This window comes from Zootoca vivipara, chromosome 8 (genome assembly GCF_963506605.1).
Source record: "Zootoca vivipara chromosome 8, rZooViv1.1, whole genome shotgun sequence".
Taxonomy (NCBI): Eukaryota; Metazoa; Chordata; class Lepidosauria; order Squamata; family Lacertidae; genus Zootoca; species Zootoca vivipara.
This window is the reverse complement of record NC_083283.1, coordinates 28,989,567-29,007,524: the sequence shown is the minus strand read 5'-3', so window position 1 is coordinate 29,007,524 and position 17,958 is coordinate 28,989,567. Positions and strand designations below refer to the sequence as shown.

The 17,958-nt window shown below is 39.5% G+C and overlaps 1 protein-coding gene across 1 annotated transcript in view; it reads left to right on the top strand.

Annotated features, from left to right (window-relative positions):
- The window catches only part of ZBTB10 (zinc finger and BTB domain containing 10), a 28,721-nt gene extending 10,767 nt beyond the window's left edge, over window positions 1-17,954 (top strand). Inside the window, exons 2-5 of the mRNA XM_035125615.2 lie at window positions 898-1,789; window positions 10,568-10,705; window positions 13,677-13,849; window positions 15,011-17,954. Of these exons, the coding sequence (XP_034981506.2) occupies window positions 898-1,789; window positions 10,568-10,705; window positions 13,677-13,849; window positions 15,011-15,316 (1,509 nt within the window). The 3' untranslated portion in view covers window positions 15,317-17,954. The remainder of the gene's footprint in view (window positions 1-897; window positions 1,790-10,567; window positions 10,706-13,676; window positions 13,850-15,010) is intronic.
- The last annotated feature ends 4 nt before the right edge of the window (window positions 17,955-17,958 follow it).

Genomic DNA, 17,958 nt, shown 5'->3' with positions numbered 1-17,958 from the left:
AACATCAGGAAGAACATTCTGACAGTAAGAGCTGTTGGACTCCCCCTTGAGAGGTTGTGGACGCCTCTTTCTTGGAGGCTTTAGCTGAGATTCCTGCATTGCAGGGGGTTGGACTAGATGAACCTTGGTGGTACCTTCCAACCCGTGATTCTAAGTGCAATTGCATTCTTCATTGAGGGAACAATGCCTGTTTCTCCTAAGCAGCTGGAAACAGCATGAGGTTGTATCCTTAATATAGCTTATCTGCTTGTTATAAAAAATGCATTTATAAAGTTTACCATAGAGTCAAGAAATAATGAGTTGAAATAGTTGAGAATCCTTGATTTGTGTTGGCTGCATGATACCACTGCATGATACCTACATTGGCTCCCAGTACGTTTCCGAGCACAATTCAAAGTGTTGGTGTTTACTTTTAAAGCCCTAAACGGCCTCCGTCCAGTATACCTGAAGGAGCGTCTCCACCCCCATCGTTCTGCCCGGACACTGAGGTCCAGTGCCAAGGGCCTTCTGGCGGTTCCCTCGCTGTGAGAACAAGTGGCACGCACCCTGTGGAACGCCCTCTCACCAGATGTCAAAGAGAAAAACAACTACCAGACTTTTATAAGACATCTGAAGGCAGCTCTGTTTAGGGAAGCTTTTAATGTTTAATAGATTATTGTATTTTAATATTCTGTTGGAAGCCGCCCAGAGTGGCAGGGTATTATTATTATTACTGTATTATTATTAGTGTATGTTTTGTTGAACTGAATGATGGGGAGGCTGTGGGCTGAGCACTAAACAAAATACTTCTTTAATTGGTAAGTTAGAAATAAAAAATAGTCTTATTCATTTGGAACTTCAAACCAAAAAGTCACTACTTAGATACTAACTTCTTAATTCCTCCATTCTCAATTACAGGAATCTGAAGTAACATCGGAATTGGCTAATGAGAGGGATTGTGATTACAACATTAGGCCAAATGAGAACTCTTACTGCTATCAACTATTACAAGAACTAAATGAGCAGAGGAAAAAGGGCATTCTTTGTGATGTTCATATTGTAGTGAGTGGAAAGGTCTTCAGAGCTCACAAAAACATCCTGGTTGCAGGCAGCCGTTTCTTCAAGACTCTATATTGCTTTACAAACAAAGAAAGCCGTAACCAAACCACTGTTACCTACTTAGATGTTGTTGCTGTTCAAGGCTTCTCTGTCATCTTGGACTTCCTATATTCTGGCAACCTTGTGCTAACAAGCCAGAATGCAATTGAAGTAATGTCAGTAGCCAGCTACCTTCAAATGACAGAGGTTGTCCAATCCTGTCGCAATTTTATCAAAGATGCCTTAAATATAAGCATAAAATCAGAAGCCCCAGAAGCTGTCGTTGTGGATTACAATAGAAGGTCTGTTAGCAGGGATGGATTGTCTTCAAGGGATCAGAAAGTTGCTAGTTTTTGGGCCACACGAAATCTTACTAACTTGGCAAGCAGTATAAAAACTGAAAATGATGGCTACTGCATAGATGAGAGCCAATCTGAAAATTACCAAATGCATGATTGGGTCCAGGACAGCTCACCTGAAATGGCTGAAAATGAATCTCAAGGTGAGGGAAAGGTATTTGTATGGAATGATATGAGCTCACAGGGACAATCGCTTCAAGAACCTGGAAAAGCAAGAAGGAAAAACCAAACTGCTAAAAGGTTTGTTTACAATATACCACCCAATAATGAAGAAACATTAGAAGAATGTGCAGCTACTCAATCATCGGTCCAATATCCAGAAGAAGACTTGCAGTTTATCAAAGAAGAAGCAGGTAAATACTAGTAGCATAGTTATCCTAAGCATAATGGTTTGTTATATTCATTGACTTGTTGTAAAACTGTTTAGAACATCCTCTCACATGGAGTAAAATGTGCTGTCTGGGTGTAAACTTGTTCCCCTAGAACACATTTTTCCAATCTAGGCTAGTTTAATTTTAAAATTAGATTTACTTTATTGTAACAACCACTTTTTTCTGTGTCTTAGGGTAGGAGTGCCAAGGGCTTTTAAATAATGCTTCCTTTGCTGTGCTGCTCTGAGACACTTGAGGTTTTTATAAGTAAAAGGGGGAATGGCACCTGGTTTTATAATTTGATTTAAAATGGGCTAACCCTTAAAGGGAGATGGTGGGGCAATCTGACTTTTCAGTGCCACAAAAGGTGTAGATGTTGTTTGCTCCTGAAAGGCTGCTTCCTTTCATAGTTGCCCACTGCTTCAGCGTTCTTAAGTCAATAGGTATATTGGTTATTAAATTTGTCTTTCCAAGATCACATATTTAAGGAGAAATTACTGGATAGGCATCTTAACACCATTTCTATGTTTTAAATTATAATAATGATGAAGATTTTGACTTAATGACATGACCAATATTGTGGATGCAGCAATTTTAAATGTTCTAGCTTTCCAGTCATATTGTGTTTACACATTGTTCTGAATAGGCTACTATTTCATGATAAAGGTTCCTGGCATTATAGCTTCTGACAGGGTTCACATCACCACCAAAGACTTTTTTATCTGCTGGGGTGCAGCAGGCTTTTTCTTAAATTTGTATTTTTCATTTTTTCGCCAATTAGAACCAGTTTCTAAGAAGTAACTTTTGGCTCACGTTAGCATGTTGTTGATTTGGTGTATATTTCTGCATTAGACGAGTTACTTTCATGTCCTGCAGAAGATGGAAGAGTCTGAAACACTCAGGAGTACATTGTTTTATATAACAATTATCAGGGAGCAGAAATTTTTTTAGAAAAGTTTCCAGTATCTCTTTCTCATGGAAAAAGTTCTGTGTTATAAATTCATTAGTAACATTGATTGTCTGTCAGTTGCAAATCCAGTACAGTGGTACCTTGGTTCTCGAACTTAATCCATTCTGGGAGTCCATTCGATTCCTGAAACCGTTTGAAAACAAAGGCGTGGCTTCCAATTGGCTGCAGGAGCTTCCTGCACTCAAGCGGAAGCCACATCTGACATTTGGTTTCTGAAAAACATTTGCAAACCAGAACACTTCTGGGTTTACGGCGTTTGGGAGCCAAGCTGTTCGAGTACCAAGGTACCACTGTGTTAAGCAAGCTCCCCAGTTCAAGTAAATTAAACATGCTAAATTAGAACAATTCTCTAGGGCCAGTGTTGGGAACCTTGGGCCACAGGGACAAATGCAGCTTTCCAGGTCTCTGTATGTAGCTCTTGAGTCTTTGCCCAGCCACACCCCTCATTCACTCTGCATCTCACCTTCTTTAAGTGTTCTTGCCTAGCTTGCATGAGTCCTTGCACTCTGATAATACTTCTTCCTTGTCTGGATGGAGGATATGTGAGTGTGTTGAAACTAGCCTATTAGTCATCTGATATCTTGCAATGATCTCTAGAGCTCATATGAAATCTTCCCAGAGCCAGGTTTTTCTGTCGTAGAAAGCTTTTAAGGCAAAGCTTTCCAAACTGTCGTGAAAAGTTAGTGTTTCGGCTGCACTGTCATGCAAATGCTCCCCGCCCTCCTCCTTGGGCTGGAAAGGGGTTAGTTTAACCTCCAGTTTGGTAGTAAAACTGAATTACTGTGTTACAAAATGATGCATGTCTAAAACGTGTGTCACCAACGTAAAAAAGTTTGGAAAGTTCTGTTTTAAGACCTCTTCCTTGCTTAGTGGACTCACAGAAGGTCTCACACAGGTAGTGATGGTCGCGTGGGGGCAGTTCTGGGGTTGTTCTGGCTATACGTGATTTTGGCTTTTCATGCAGTTCCTGGAACCTACCCCCCATGCAAATTGTGACTCATCTGTACAACACCTTTGCTCATATAGTGCTTCTCAGTACACACTCAAAATATTTAAAGGTAAAGGGACCCCTGACCATTAGGTCCAGTCATGACTGACTCTGGGGTTGCGCGCTCATCTCGCATTATTGGCCGAGGGAGCCGGCATACATCTTCCAGGTCATGTGGCCAGCATGACAAAGCCACTTCTGGCGAACCAGAGCAGCACGCTTTCTGCCTAAATCCTAGGTTGACTTGCCAACTTAACTGTGTTTTTATATACCATATATATATCATGGCCTGAAAATATACGGTGTGTGGGTGTGGGTGTACACACCCACACCCCGTATATTTTCAGGCCATGATACAAACAGTCCTCAAGAATGAGACTACTGTACATTCTTCTGTTCCCTTTACATTGGAGTGTGACCTATCGGAATAGTCTATCAGAATAGACTTCTGAGTAGCTATTTGTAGTATTGCAACAAACTGGTGTTTATTTTGCATGCAAAAAGACTGTTTTGCATTGCCTGCAAAATTGAGATAAAATTAAATCTATCTGTTTTAAATCTATTAATTATTAAGGCTGATGAAATCTTCATAACCAGAAGAGTTCAGTAGGATTTTTAGTGGACAGGCATTTGATGCCCATACCCATTTTCTATTGCTATTATATGCTGATTTATTTATTCAGACTAAATGTGTGCTATTTTTTTTACAATTTTTTGTGTGTGCAAAATTTTGCTTTTCTTGTTCTAAAAATTGCAAAGCTCATGCAGCTGTGCCTTGAGTGTTCTGTGCATTTAAATGTTTACCGGTAAATCATTTTCATTTGTACATTCACATGGATATATACAATGATGTACCGGTAGGTCTTTAAGGGATTCTGTGAGAAAATTAAGCAATTGACATGTAAGAGTACTTTCCATGTTCCTATTAATTTTAACTTGAATAATCCATCACCTTGTACTTTCTTGTTCAGAGATTAGCTTAATATGCAACATCCCATGGTAATATCAGTACCATCGTTCTTTCCCTGGTATGTGTCCTAAGGGTGGGTTAAAATGTTTATAGATTCCAGAACCCATCAAAAATCTATGAGAAAATCTAAACATTTTTACCCACTGGGCCTGCAAACATTTCCATATCGCCACCAATAGTGACCATAAACTGAATTCTATCAGTGACCACACCTACTGAGGAAAATAATGCCTACTAATGCAGATTTCCAGCATGAAATGAGGTGTAGGTTGTTGTTGTTGTTTTTTAAAAAATTTGAGCACAGGAGACAACTGGTATTTAGAGGAGGAATGGTATCTTGTGTCTCATTTTCAGGTCTGCTTTGGAGAAGGTCTGAAACAGTTTCTTCTACTGTACTTTAAGTCTTTGTATCTGGTGCAAAATGCGAGAGCATACAGGCAATTGCCATTTTACACTTGTTCAGTGCACACGTGCATTGCTGCAACCCAGAAATTGCTGAGCATGAGGGTGGGCTTGCTTGGGGGGGGGGAACACCAGGAACTCAACCCCCACACAAATCGGGGGTTGTCTGTAATTTGTTTTGTTACAGGTGTTTGGTTAGCAGTAAGAGAATTACATTCCATCAGACTTTTTACATATCTTAGCACACAGAGAGAAGATTCTTCCCATTCCCCTGAATTCTTTAGAAGAAGGGAAATAACAGCATCTCATTTTACATGTGATAAACCCACACATTTCCTTCCAAAGAAAAATGGGCAGGACATTGCTGACCTGAAAGCAAGGACTGATCCACAGCTAAAATTTCCAGACACCTGCTTTCTGGTGTTTGTAAACAGGGATTACCTCTTCTTAAGAATTATTAAGCCCTGGCTGGATAATTCCTACTAAGATGTAATTTTGTATGAAAAGTAATACATAAATTGGAATCTAATTCTGTGGTGGAGAGATGGCAGGGTCAAACCTATGCCAGTTATAGATTTGTGTGGAGATAATGTTGAAGGATGGGTTAAATCAGTGGTCTTCAACCCCCGGGCCACGGACCGGTAGCGGCCCGTGGATCAATTGGTACCGGGACGCCTAAAGGTAAAGGTAATGGGACCCCTGACCATTAGGTCCAGTCGTGACCGACTCTGGGGTTGCGCGCTCATCTCGCATTATTGGCCGAGGGAGCCGGCGTATAGCTTCTGGTCATGTGGCCAGCATGACAAAGCTGCTTCTGGCAAACCAGAGCAGCACATGGAAACACCGTTTACCTTCCCGCTGTAGCGGTTCCTATTTATCTACTTGCATTTTGACGTGCTTTCGAACTGCTAGGTTGGCAGGAGCTGGGACCAAGCAACGGGAGCTCACCCCGTCACAGGGATTCGAACCGCCGACCTTCTGATCAGCAAGCCCTAGGCTCAGTGATTTAACCACAGCGCCACCTGGGTCCCCCACCGGGCCGCCTAAGGATCATTAAATACAATTAAATTAAAATTATTAAATCAAAACAATCTAAATAAAATATAAACAATAAATGCCCCCCCCCTCAGCGGGCCACAGTAAAATTATCAAACGTTGACTGGTCCGCGGTGATAAAAAGGTTGGGGAGCACTGGGTTAAATGATATGAAGACTTGGAATATTTGGACTGTTGGCCTGATATCAGCTGCTGGTGGGTTAGTGCCATGTTCATGACTAGGAATGGATCATCTTGCTAACTTGGGCTGCATTGCGGCACTTTTTCTGTGTAAGACTACTGAACCTATATTGGCTAGTTCCTATTTGGGTAAATATTCAGTGCTTAGCTAGGAGGTGATGATTGTGGTTGCTGTGATATGCAGGATACAGTTTTGTTTCTTGGCCAGGTATATTGTGAAGTTGGCTTTCAGTTTCAAATTAATTTTATTTTTCTAGGGATCACACTTAGAATGGACTCTGTTACTGATTTGTCCAGTTTGCTGCCTAACAGGCTGCTTGGCTGAATTATTGAAGGCCTTTGTTGAAAGCCTCAGTGATTTCAATACAGGTGAAACTCGGAAAATTAGAATATTGTCGAAAAGTGCAATTATTTGAGTAATGCAACTTAAAAGGTAAAACCAATATATGAGATAGATGCATGACATGCAAAGCAAGATACATCAAGCCTTTATTTGTTGTAATTGTAATTATTTGTCGTTAGGCGGGTCAATTATAAATGGAATGTAATTATTGAAATATAATAGTGATGTTTATTTTTGTATTATTGTAACTATTTGTTTTATTACTGTGGAATTTCCAAAAGAAAGCATTTGTAAAAATAAAAATAAAAAGTTGCATTACTGAAATAAATGTACTTTTCGACAATATTCTAATTTTCCGAGTTTCACCTGTATGATATAGAGGATTTCAGCAGGCTTAGATTGAGCCTCAAAGACTTGATGCCTCCCTGCCATAGCAAACGAGTGTGGTGTTGCATATTGCTGAGTTTGTACTGGATTTTTCATTCATTTATATAAATGGGGGAGTGTCTGGGGAGACAGGGATGTAAGAATAATGCCTTTGTTATAGACAGAATGCTACCCGGTCAAGATCTGTATCTTGGACACAATTTCCCTCCCGATGGTTGTGGCTCAATTTAAACCATCCTACCTTGGAAACTTGCTGTTCTAAGGAGTTTTTGTTAGATTTTATAAATAATTGTTAGTGGCCTTGTAGCTCATCAGGTAAGCCTGTGGGACAGTGAATTTGATGCAGGATATTGACATGATTGCATGGAGATGCTTTCTCCTACATTTGCAGATCCAGGCAGTCCACTGGCTTACAAGGTGCATACAATACAAGACAATAAAATAAGTATTTCTGTTACAGTACTCTTGTGGCAGCAAAGTACCATCTGCTGTAGCTCTTTTAATTATTAAAGAATTGTTGCATCAATCTTGAAAAGGCTAAAATAAATATATTTCAAGTTGGCAGAAACTTTTGATTTATGCTATTTGGGTAAAATCTAGACTTGCAGTGTTAATCATTTTTAAAAGTTTCATCAACTAAAAGTGCCTTAATGAATCAGCAGCAGATTTTAAAAAAAATCTTTTAAAGATTTTATAAGTACAGTGGTGTCTCGCTAGACGAATTTAATTCGTTCCACGGGTCTTTTCTTATAACGAAAAATTCATCTAGCGAATCCCATAGGAATGCATTGAATATTTTTTTTAAAAAAAAATTTTGCCCATAGGAACGCATTAATTGAATTTCAATGCATTCCTATGGGAAACCGTGATTCGCTAGACGAATTTTCCGTAAAACAAATTCGTCTAGCGAGGCAACCTCCGCTAGAAAAAACCTTTCATTAAGCGGAAATTTCGTTTAGCAAGGCACCACTGTACTTATAAAAGCTTTGAATGGCAAGCACCATCTTTAAGAGGCATTATTCCTTCTCAAGGCCAAACTGCATGTGACATTAACACTCAGAACACAATAACATTAATATTTTTAATACATAAAAAAGTGCTGCAGTAGAGCCTGAGCAGCATTAAGCCATTGGTGAACCTAAGACTATTGATTTAAGTGGGTCTACTCTTAGTATAACTAGGTATCTTGCTTTTAACAGTATTTTCCCACTTGATTTGGTTTACCATTGAATAGAAGTATACTCTGTAACCACAATCAATTGTAGTCCCCAGACCAGCACCTCGGGATCCTCATGCATGATTGCCATTGGAATGATGTTGCCAGGAAGAAAGGGTTAAAATGTTGTTACTTACTACTACTATTTCTTCTTGTCCATACTGTAAAAGAAGCCCAGGGCAGGTAAAAATCATCCCAGGGTAGCTAACAATGACAGTTACAAGCTTAGATTGCGGAAAGAAATAGCCGAGGAAAGCAGAACTAATCCATTATGCAGTATTGAATGTTCCTGGAACAGGCCTCAGTTGCCAGAGACAGTGGAAATCAAACTTGGGACTTTGACTTGTGGAGCATTAGCTTTACCATAGAATTATGCTTTCTGCTCAAGATCTTACTTGTACTGGCCAGTGAGTCCAGTAGGTGTATTCATGTGCCTGTGGGAGTAAGAAGATTTCATATATGGTAAGACTTTTATTGACACTTACTAGTAGCAATCAGTGTTAGAAACTGAGATATGAAAGCTAGGAGCTAAATGGCACCTTAAATCTAGGTTATGGGCACCATAACAGTGTCTAAGCCAGGCATAGGCAAACTCCAGCTCTCCAGATGTTTGGAACTACAATTCCCAACATCCCTAGCTAACAGGACCAGTGGCCAGGGATGATGGGAATTGTAGTCCCAAACATCTGGAGGGCCGGAGTTTGCCTATGCCTGGTCTAGGCACACTTTTTTATAACAAGAATACAAAGCTGAAAATTAATGAACTGCAGATAAAGTCTTATGTTCATTTTTCACATGGTCTAGTCCTCATCTGAAGACTGCAAAAAGCAAAGCCATACTTCCCCTACCTGCCCCCCCTAATATTCTTATGAGGGTCCCTTCTCCAGTCTTCAGAGAGTGGCTGGAAGTGGGGAGGCAGAAAAAGATCCTCCTTTCCTTCCAGCAGTGGCAGTTTCAATCTGACATCTTAGATGCAGTACTGCACCCAGAACTCAGAAACTGCTCACATTAATGAAATTCTGTGTCACAAAATATGCCTAGAGAACAATGGGAGTTTCGAACACTGGTGGCAATATGTTAGGGCAGCAGCATATGGAGAGAAGATGCTGCGTCCTGATTGGTTCTAGGTACATTGACTTCTGAGAGCATTGTGGGAAGCTTACAGTAGCTTGTGGTGAGGGAAGGTATTTACTATACTGTAGTGATACTGCTTGGGCTGCAGGTAAAGCGTTTAGATCCTGAAATGCAGCTCATTGGGCTGTGCACATATGACTTCAGGTACTTTAGCTGAATGCTCAAGTGCACCCCCTTTCCAGTTGCACTCTTTCCCCGCATTGTGCATTTGCTTTGCACATTGTGCAGAACCATTTTAGTAGGTGTGGCTGTTTAGGTCCAAGTTCATCTGTGGAGGCCGAGTTTCACTTATCTCCCAGGATGAATTAGTTTCAGTTGCAGATCTACTGTCTGTTTACTGCTTGGATTTTGTTTTGAATGTGGTAGGTGGGAATGACTGTTGAGCAGTTTTATTCGATAGTGTGCCTGTAATGTAAAACCACAAGTGCTTAGTGTGGTGAGGACTTAAGGAGAGAGTTTCTGTTGTTCCTGCCATATTTTAGATCCTTTTTGATAGCACCTCTTCTGCTACCAGCTTTGGGGGAGAAACGTTGGGTAAATGCAGGTCCTTCCAAAACGGTTACTACTTCCTCACTTGCTACAATTTTTATGAGTCTTTATTTTATTTGATTGCATGTATGCAACCTGGCATGCCTTTGGGAGGAAGATCATCATGAAAACGTAACAAATGAAAAGCTATAGGGAGTGCTTTATCCTTGCAACCCTATCATAAAACCTGGATTGCGGAAAGTCACTTTCTTTTTGTTTTGCATTAATCTGTGCTTGCCTGCCACAATTTTATGCCGGTACAGGATGTCAGGCTGTTTCTCTGAGCGGGTACAGAAATCTGCCTAGTCAATGACAGTGATGTACAGTTTGTTTCACTACCCACCCACCTTCACCTGTTGCAGGGTTTGTACTCAGGCTTAGCTAAATGCCAGTGCATGACCACTGTGCCTGTGCAGCAGTATACAACTCTCAGTACTTCATAGTGGCTTCGGCCAAAGATAGAATTTTTTTTAATGTCTGCATTAAAAATAATATCTACCATTCTTTACAGGCTACTGTATAGATAAAGCAATCATGTGTACTTAATATTTTTTATATAATTTTCCCCTATATCACCTTTCAACAGGTACCTCAAATGATTTCAAGTTTGGAATGTTTCCTGGTATCTCAAGTGATTTCAAGTTTGGATTGTTACCAGGTTCTTCAAATGATTTCAAGTATGGCTTGTTGCCTGAATCCTGGCCAAAAGAAACCTGGGAAAATGGCAAGTATTAAGTTTCTAAGAGATTACTGTTCTTATAGTTGTGTTTTCTAACTTTCACCAGGAAGCAAAATAACTGTCTTACTATTAGCTTTCTCATAAACTATTTGCTCATAGACAGTATCTATGGCTCTTGGGAACTTTTTTTGTCTATTGATGAAATACAATGTTGCTTTGATCTTGTTCTCCATTTAAAGTCACTAGGTGGCACTGGTGACCAGCAGCTCTGAAATATGGTCTCTCACAATAATATTTGGGAGTAGTTACTGCTTACAGAAATGGGATGCAGGTGGAGCTGTGGGTTAAACCAGAGCCTAGGGCTTGCCGATCAGAAGGTCGGCGGTTCGAATCTCCGCGACGGGGTGAGCTCCTGTTGCTCGGTCCCTGCTCCTGCCAACCTAGCAGTTCAAAAGCATGTCAAAGTGCAAGTACCTCCGGCAGGAAGGTAAACGGTGTTTCCGTGCGCTGCTCTGGTTCACCAAAAGCGGCTTAGTCATGTTGGCCACATGACCTGGAAGTTGTACGCCGGCTCCCTTGGCCAATAAAGCAAGATGAGCACCGCAACCCCAGAGTCAGTCACGACTGGACCTAATGGTCAGGGTTCCCTTTACCTTTACTTACTGCTTACAGAAGCAGCTAACACTTGCAATAATAATTGATTAATAGTGAAAGAGAAGAAAGAGATGGGCAGTGGTGAGTAGAAAGGTTTCAGTCTCTGCCCAGACAAGTGAGACAGTGGGGATGCAGATCTCCCCTTGCTTATAGGATCTGGGATGGAGCAAAGGTGAGTTTGGAGACTACATGCCTGTGTGTTGTGTCCCTATGTATATGGTATGCATGTGTAATGCAGCTCTCAGGCTGAAAAGGGTCAGCCATGCCTGATATACATATTCCATTCAGTTTTTAGGAAGGTGCAGATAAAGCCCAAAGGAAGAGCATTGCATTGGTACTCTTTCATCTGATATACAAAACAGAACTAAAACAGGGTCAACAGATATAATTAAGTCTCCAAGTTCATAGAAGTGTGGAGTTGGAAGGGACCCTGAGAGTCATCTAGTCCAAGCCCCTGCAAGGCAGGAATCTTGGCTAAAGCATCCATGACAGATGGCCATGCAACATTTGCTTTAAAACTTCCAAGGAAGGAGAGTCCACAACCTCTGGAAGGAGTCTGATTCACTGTCGAACAGCTCTTACTGTCAGAAAGTTCTTTCTGATGTTTAGTTGGAATCTTTCTTGTAACTTGCAGTCATTGGTTCAAGTCCTCCCCTCCAGTGCAGGAGAAAACCTGCTTGTTCACTCTTGTGACAGCCCTTGAGATATTTGAAGATGGCTATCATATCTCCTCTCAGTCTCTTTTCCAGGCTAAACATACCAAACTCCTTCAACCACTCCTTTGGTTTAGTTTCCAGAACTCTTGATCATCTTGGTTGCCCTCCTCTGCACATGTTCCAGTTTGTCAATATTCTTAAATTGTGGTGTCCAGAACTGGACACAATATTCCTGGTGTGGTGTGACCGAGACAGAATAAAGTGGTACTATTACTATTACTGATCTGGACTCTATACTTCTGTTGATGCAGCCTAGAATAGCATTAGCTTTTTTTGCTGCTGCATCACACTGTTGACTCACATTAAGCTTGTGGTCCACCAAGACCCCTAGATCCTTTTCACATGTACTGCTAGTAAGCCAGGTGTCACCCACCTTATATTTGTGCACCTGGTTCTTCCTGCCTAAGTGCATAACCTTACATTTGTCCCTACTGAAATTCATTTTGTTAGTTTCTCCCCAGTTCTCCAATCTGGTGTCATCTTGAATCTTGATTCTGTCTTCAGCAGCATTAGCTACCCCTCCGAGTTTGGTGTTATCTCCAAATTTGATGAGCATCCTCTCAATTCCTTTGTCCGAGTCATTTATAAAGATGTCGAGCAACAACAGGCCCAGGACAGAACCCTGTGACACCTCACTTGCCCTTTTTCCCCAGGTTGAGAAGGAATCATTAATGAGCACTCTTTGGGTTCAATCTGTCAACCAGCTAGAAATCGGCTTAACAGCCCATTTTACCATGATATTCTGTGCAAGAACCTCCTGGGGGACTTTGTCAGAAATCAAAATACCCTACATCCAAAGCATTCCCTTGATCCACCAAGCTCTATGTATATAAAAAAGAAAGGAGAACCATCTGGTGTGACTTGTTTTTGAGAAACTCATACTGACTCTTAGTAATCAAGTTGGATAAACTCCATCTCCAGTGTCAGAGGCACCAAAAAACAAGTGTTGTTATTGCATCCAGAATTGATGGTGAACAAAGAGGGTCTGAAGTGTGAAACACTCCTACAGTGGTACCTCGACTTATGAAGACGATCTGTTCTGTGGCCGTCTTCGTAAGTCGAGGACTTTGGTTGTCAATGTGCCGCTTCTGCGCAGGCGCAGAACATGCACGTGGTGAAAAGACTTCCGGGGTTGTCGACTTCGGAAGTTGAAACCTTCAGAAGTCGAATTGTTCGATTGTCGAGGTACCACTCTATTTAGAAAAGGGGGAAGAAGAGAAGAGGTAAAGAAGCCAGAGAGCTCCAGAGAAACCCAACTTTCTACCTAAGGGTAGATATTCAGGCAGAATTTGAGATGGTTCTCTTCTCGGGATAGGTATTGAAGATTTTTGAACCTTCCTTCTGGCTTACTGGTACTCCTTTCCCATCTGCTCTCCTACAAGAACAATGATAATAATAACCTTCAACTTCAAAAGATTTCAGTAACATCTGCATATTGGTCATGAAGCATTTTTTGTGTGTTGCTATATTATCTGTTGATATTTGTATGGTCACCATGTCTATTTTCTTGTGTATGATTCTGCGTTTATAGGTTCTGCTGTCTTCAACTAGATGTAATTTAGGAAGACATGTTGAATCAGTGGACATGACTAACTGCTGAGTGTCAAATTGCTACTTATTAAATTTGTTTGTGTTTGGATTTTTAGGTGACTCTTCTTTAATCATGAACAAACTGAAGTGTCCACACTGTAACTATGTAGCCAAATACAGAAGAACACTAAAGAGACATTTGCTCATTCATACAGGAGTGAGATCTTTCAGCTGTGACATTTGTGGAAAGCTATTTACTCGTAGAGAGCATGTAAAAAGGCATTCCTTGGTATGTAACAGCTTTAAATTATTATAGTGAACTGTTGAGGAGAGCTTGGTGTGGTGAATAATAATTTTTCATTGACTATAATTCTTCACTCCAGTGTGTTTAACAGTGTAATTCTAACCACATCTACTCAAAAGTAAGTCCTGTTGAATTCAATGGGGCTTACTCCCAGGTAAATGGGGTTAGGGTTGCAGACTTCTGCCAGATTCACACACCAGTGGAATATATATACTTTCTGAGACCTTGAACAAATTGCTCCAGTCACACGAGGTGGAGATGGGGGTGCAAAAACAAATGAAAGGAAATATTCCCTTAGCAATACAGATACATGCAAACACCTTGCTCACTTTCAGGTCATTGACCTGTCATATGTTTTTAGAGAGTAGTGCCATAGGGTTGTCATGCAGGGTTGGGGAGAGGGAATTGTCTTTCCTCCTCTGCAGCTCTGGGGCTGGAAGGAAGGCTAAGGTTTGTGTTACTTGTCTAAAACTGTCTGAGCAGTCACTGTAGTAAGTAATATTGGTGCACACTGGCAATAAGACAGCTAAGCTGTTCCGCTTATAATAAAATTGTGTTCTAATTACTTCCAGATTTTCCAGAAACTTGCTTTCTGGTTTTGACACTGTTCTAAATCATTGCCCAGGAACAGCGTAGTTAAACATAAACTCTGGATTCAGTAAGGGATAGAAGCGTTTTTGTAGTTTAAGCCAGGTATCTAGTATACGACAATAGCTATTGTAGTTATAGAGGCGGCTCTCAACTTACATGGGAGTTACGTTCCGGGGATGGTACACAAAGCCAAAATTGTGTATAGTCAAGGCACCTTGGGTTCAAAGGTGGGTGAGATTACCAAAGTCTTTTTCCCATAAACCCTCCCCCTTTTAAATATTTTTAAAAGAAATTGCCAGGCATGTAAAGCTGAATGTTTGAATATTAAATGTACATAAGTTGTGAGTTAACTGTACTACAGAACCACTTGTGTATTTCTGACGTCTTGTGAAATTCAACACTTTGGGTCAACTATTAATAGTTAGAGTTCATGCTTTGAAAGAGTTAATACAAAATGTGTGCAACTATAATTTGGATTAATAGCAGTGCTCCAAGCAAATAAAGTGATTCATATGAAACATAAGTGACTTATTGACACTGATTCCTCTTGTGCAGGTTCACAAAAAGGATAAAAAGTACAAATGTATGGTGTGTAAGAAGATTTTCATGCTAGCAGCCAGTGTTGGAATAAGACATGGATCTCGACGTTATGGTGTTTGCGTTGACTGTGCAGATAAATCTCAACCAGGAGGGCAAGAAGGAGTAGATCAGGTACAGGACACAGATTTTCCTAGAGATGAAGAGTTTGAAGAAAATGAAGTGGGGGAGGCTGACGAAGAGCTGCCTGATGATGTAGAAGAACAGAACGACCAGACTCGGTGGGATGAATCTGGGGAAGTCTCTGTGCCTTTAGAAGACTGAGGTGGCTTGATCTTCTTAAGATGCTTTATTTGGACGTCACATGGATTGACCATGTTGAATTTTTGGACTGAAGGCTTGGAAACATGGTACAGGCTGGATGGAAGTTATGTTGCTGTGAAAATCGTAGGGTCAAAGCCTTATAGCAAAAAAGGATTATTAATTTTTTAAGATATTTGCACAGGACTGTAAAGCATACAACCATTTGGTTGAATTATAGAGTCCTCACATCTACAGTCAATTATCAAAAGAAATGTATTTTTTATTATTTATAGGATATAGCTATTTGGGTCCTAATCAAGCATAGTAATAACTGTGCTTGTGTTACACATCCATGTGTTCTTTAACACGAATGAAGCAAATTGCAATCTTTGGAGTTGACTCCATTGAGATTCCAATCATAGTTTGTGAACAAAATGCAGCTAATTTGGGCTAGCGGCTCATGTTTCCTGAAAGGGGATTTTGCTGCACCTCCCTTGCCTTCCCCTCAATGGTTTAAATATCAGCATCTTGATGACATGAACTAAGTCTTTTAGTTTTGTCAGGATGTGGTTTAGCTGACAAGTCCTGGAGAACTTAATCATTGATATTTAATTTACTGACTTTCTGGTTTTTGATATCTTGAGTTTGCATAAAGCTACTTTTCACCAAAAATACAATAATGACTTAAAGCTACAAGGAGGATTGTGATTGGAATGAAGTAAATTTCTCCTTGTCACTTAAATAACTTTATATTAGACACTTTCTGGCATGGCTACCCATGTTTTAATTTATGTTTTCTTAGCACTATTCCTATTGGCTATCATTTTTATTCACTACTGTATACCTCAGTCCATCACAAAGCATAGAGTCCTAGAATCTGAGGAGTGTCACAGAAGTAAATGTAATTGGCTTTTTTTTGTTTTGTTTAAATAGTTCAATCCAATTTGTCTGCTTTTGTCTATTTTTGTTATGTGGAAAATTAGACATGAGGCTGTCATTTTTCTCTTTTTTTGTGCCCCATTGCTCTTCATTAAAGTGAACACAAAATGAACTTTTGCTTCTCTACTATTTTGGGGGTTCTTTTATATACCAAACTACATTCTAATTGGCAGCTTAATTTGCTGGAACATTTTTTTTAAAAAAAATGGTATTTGTTAATATAACTGCTAGAGCTATTTATCCCCAATGCTCTTTGCTTCTGTTTTTGGATGAGATATTGAAACTTGAATTTTTGTAGCCATAAATCTTTTCTAAACTTGTTATATTGTACCAATGATTTCAGGCCTTTTTCTGAGGGAAAGGGAGGGTATTGCACCTTTTTATGCTTAGAATTCTCAATTTCAACTAGCCTGAATGCAAGTGAGCTACCTGAATGCTACCTGCATTCAATATATTTCTATGTCACAATGAATAAATATGCACAGCATTTACCATAACACATAGCTAGGCCAGTGTGATAGTACTGTATTATATAAGTTGAGGGGGTCACCATATTTGAGTTTAACTTTAAAATGAGTATATTTTCCTATTTTATATCTGATAACTAAATTATGGTAGTTGTGTGGTAAACTTAATTGCTTTGACAGATGGAATCTTAATGGTGCTCCATCTGATTGAAGTAGATATATATATATATATATATATATATTTAAAGAGACTGCTTTATTATCCCTTCTTTCAATACAGCAATGGCTTAATGTTAGACACTGTTTCTGCAGGATGAAACAGAGATTATATGGGTATTAAAATGTATAACCTTTTCTATCCAAAACCTTCATTGGTAGAATCCACATCACTGTAAACCTGACAGATGGGTAGCTCTTGAGTTTTACTTTTAAAAAACTGAATACATCTTATTCTCGTTCTAGACTGAAATGAGTAATGTGTAATTCTGGTGGGGTCCAAAGTAGAAAATAGTGGGCAAAGATAATATGAATGGGAAGTATTTTAAACGTTAAGTAAATGTTCTGCTCTGTGAATATGTAAGTTATAGTATAAAGATTCTTCCACCCCATTTATTCCCCTTAAAATAGTTTACAATTGGTAGATCTATATATATATAAAAAGATTATATATATATATATATCCAAAATCCACCTAAATCTGCTTTATTAGCGCATACTACTCACTTAATGCTTAAACTGGACCTGGCTTTACATTCTTAATGTATTTTACTTATTCTCTTGAAACCGAATCTCCTTTTGCTACTTAAATCATTTATGTATATCTGGTAAATTATGACCAAATTTGTTGTTAGATTGCATACAGTAAATTGAAATATACACTTGGTACACTACAGAATTGTTGTGCTTTTTGTTCGGGTTATATTTTTTGGACAAAATTTTACAGTAGACATATTTAAGCTTACATTGGCCTCAGATTAATTATTTGGATCTTTGGTCAAGTCTTTTAATAGCGTGTCTTATGTGTTGTCTTATGTTGTTGCTTGTTTCGAAATACACCGTCTCTTTAGCATTGTCAGGATTATTTTATTGGAATAAGCAGCCAAAACCGGAGTATCTCAGACCTCTATGCTAGTATCTATAATTCTCTTGGTCAAGTGAAATGTTAATCAAAAAGTCATTTAGAATATGTCTGATCCTTTGACTTCTGAAAAAGGTTTTATTACTACTTTTATAAACCAGTGCAGCAGTTCTCCTCAC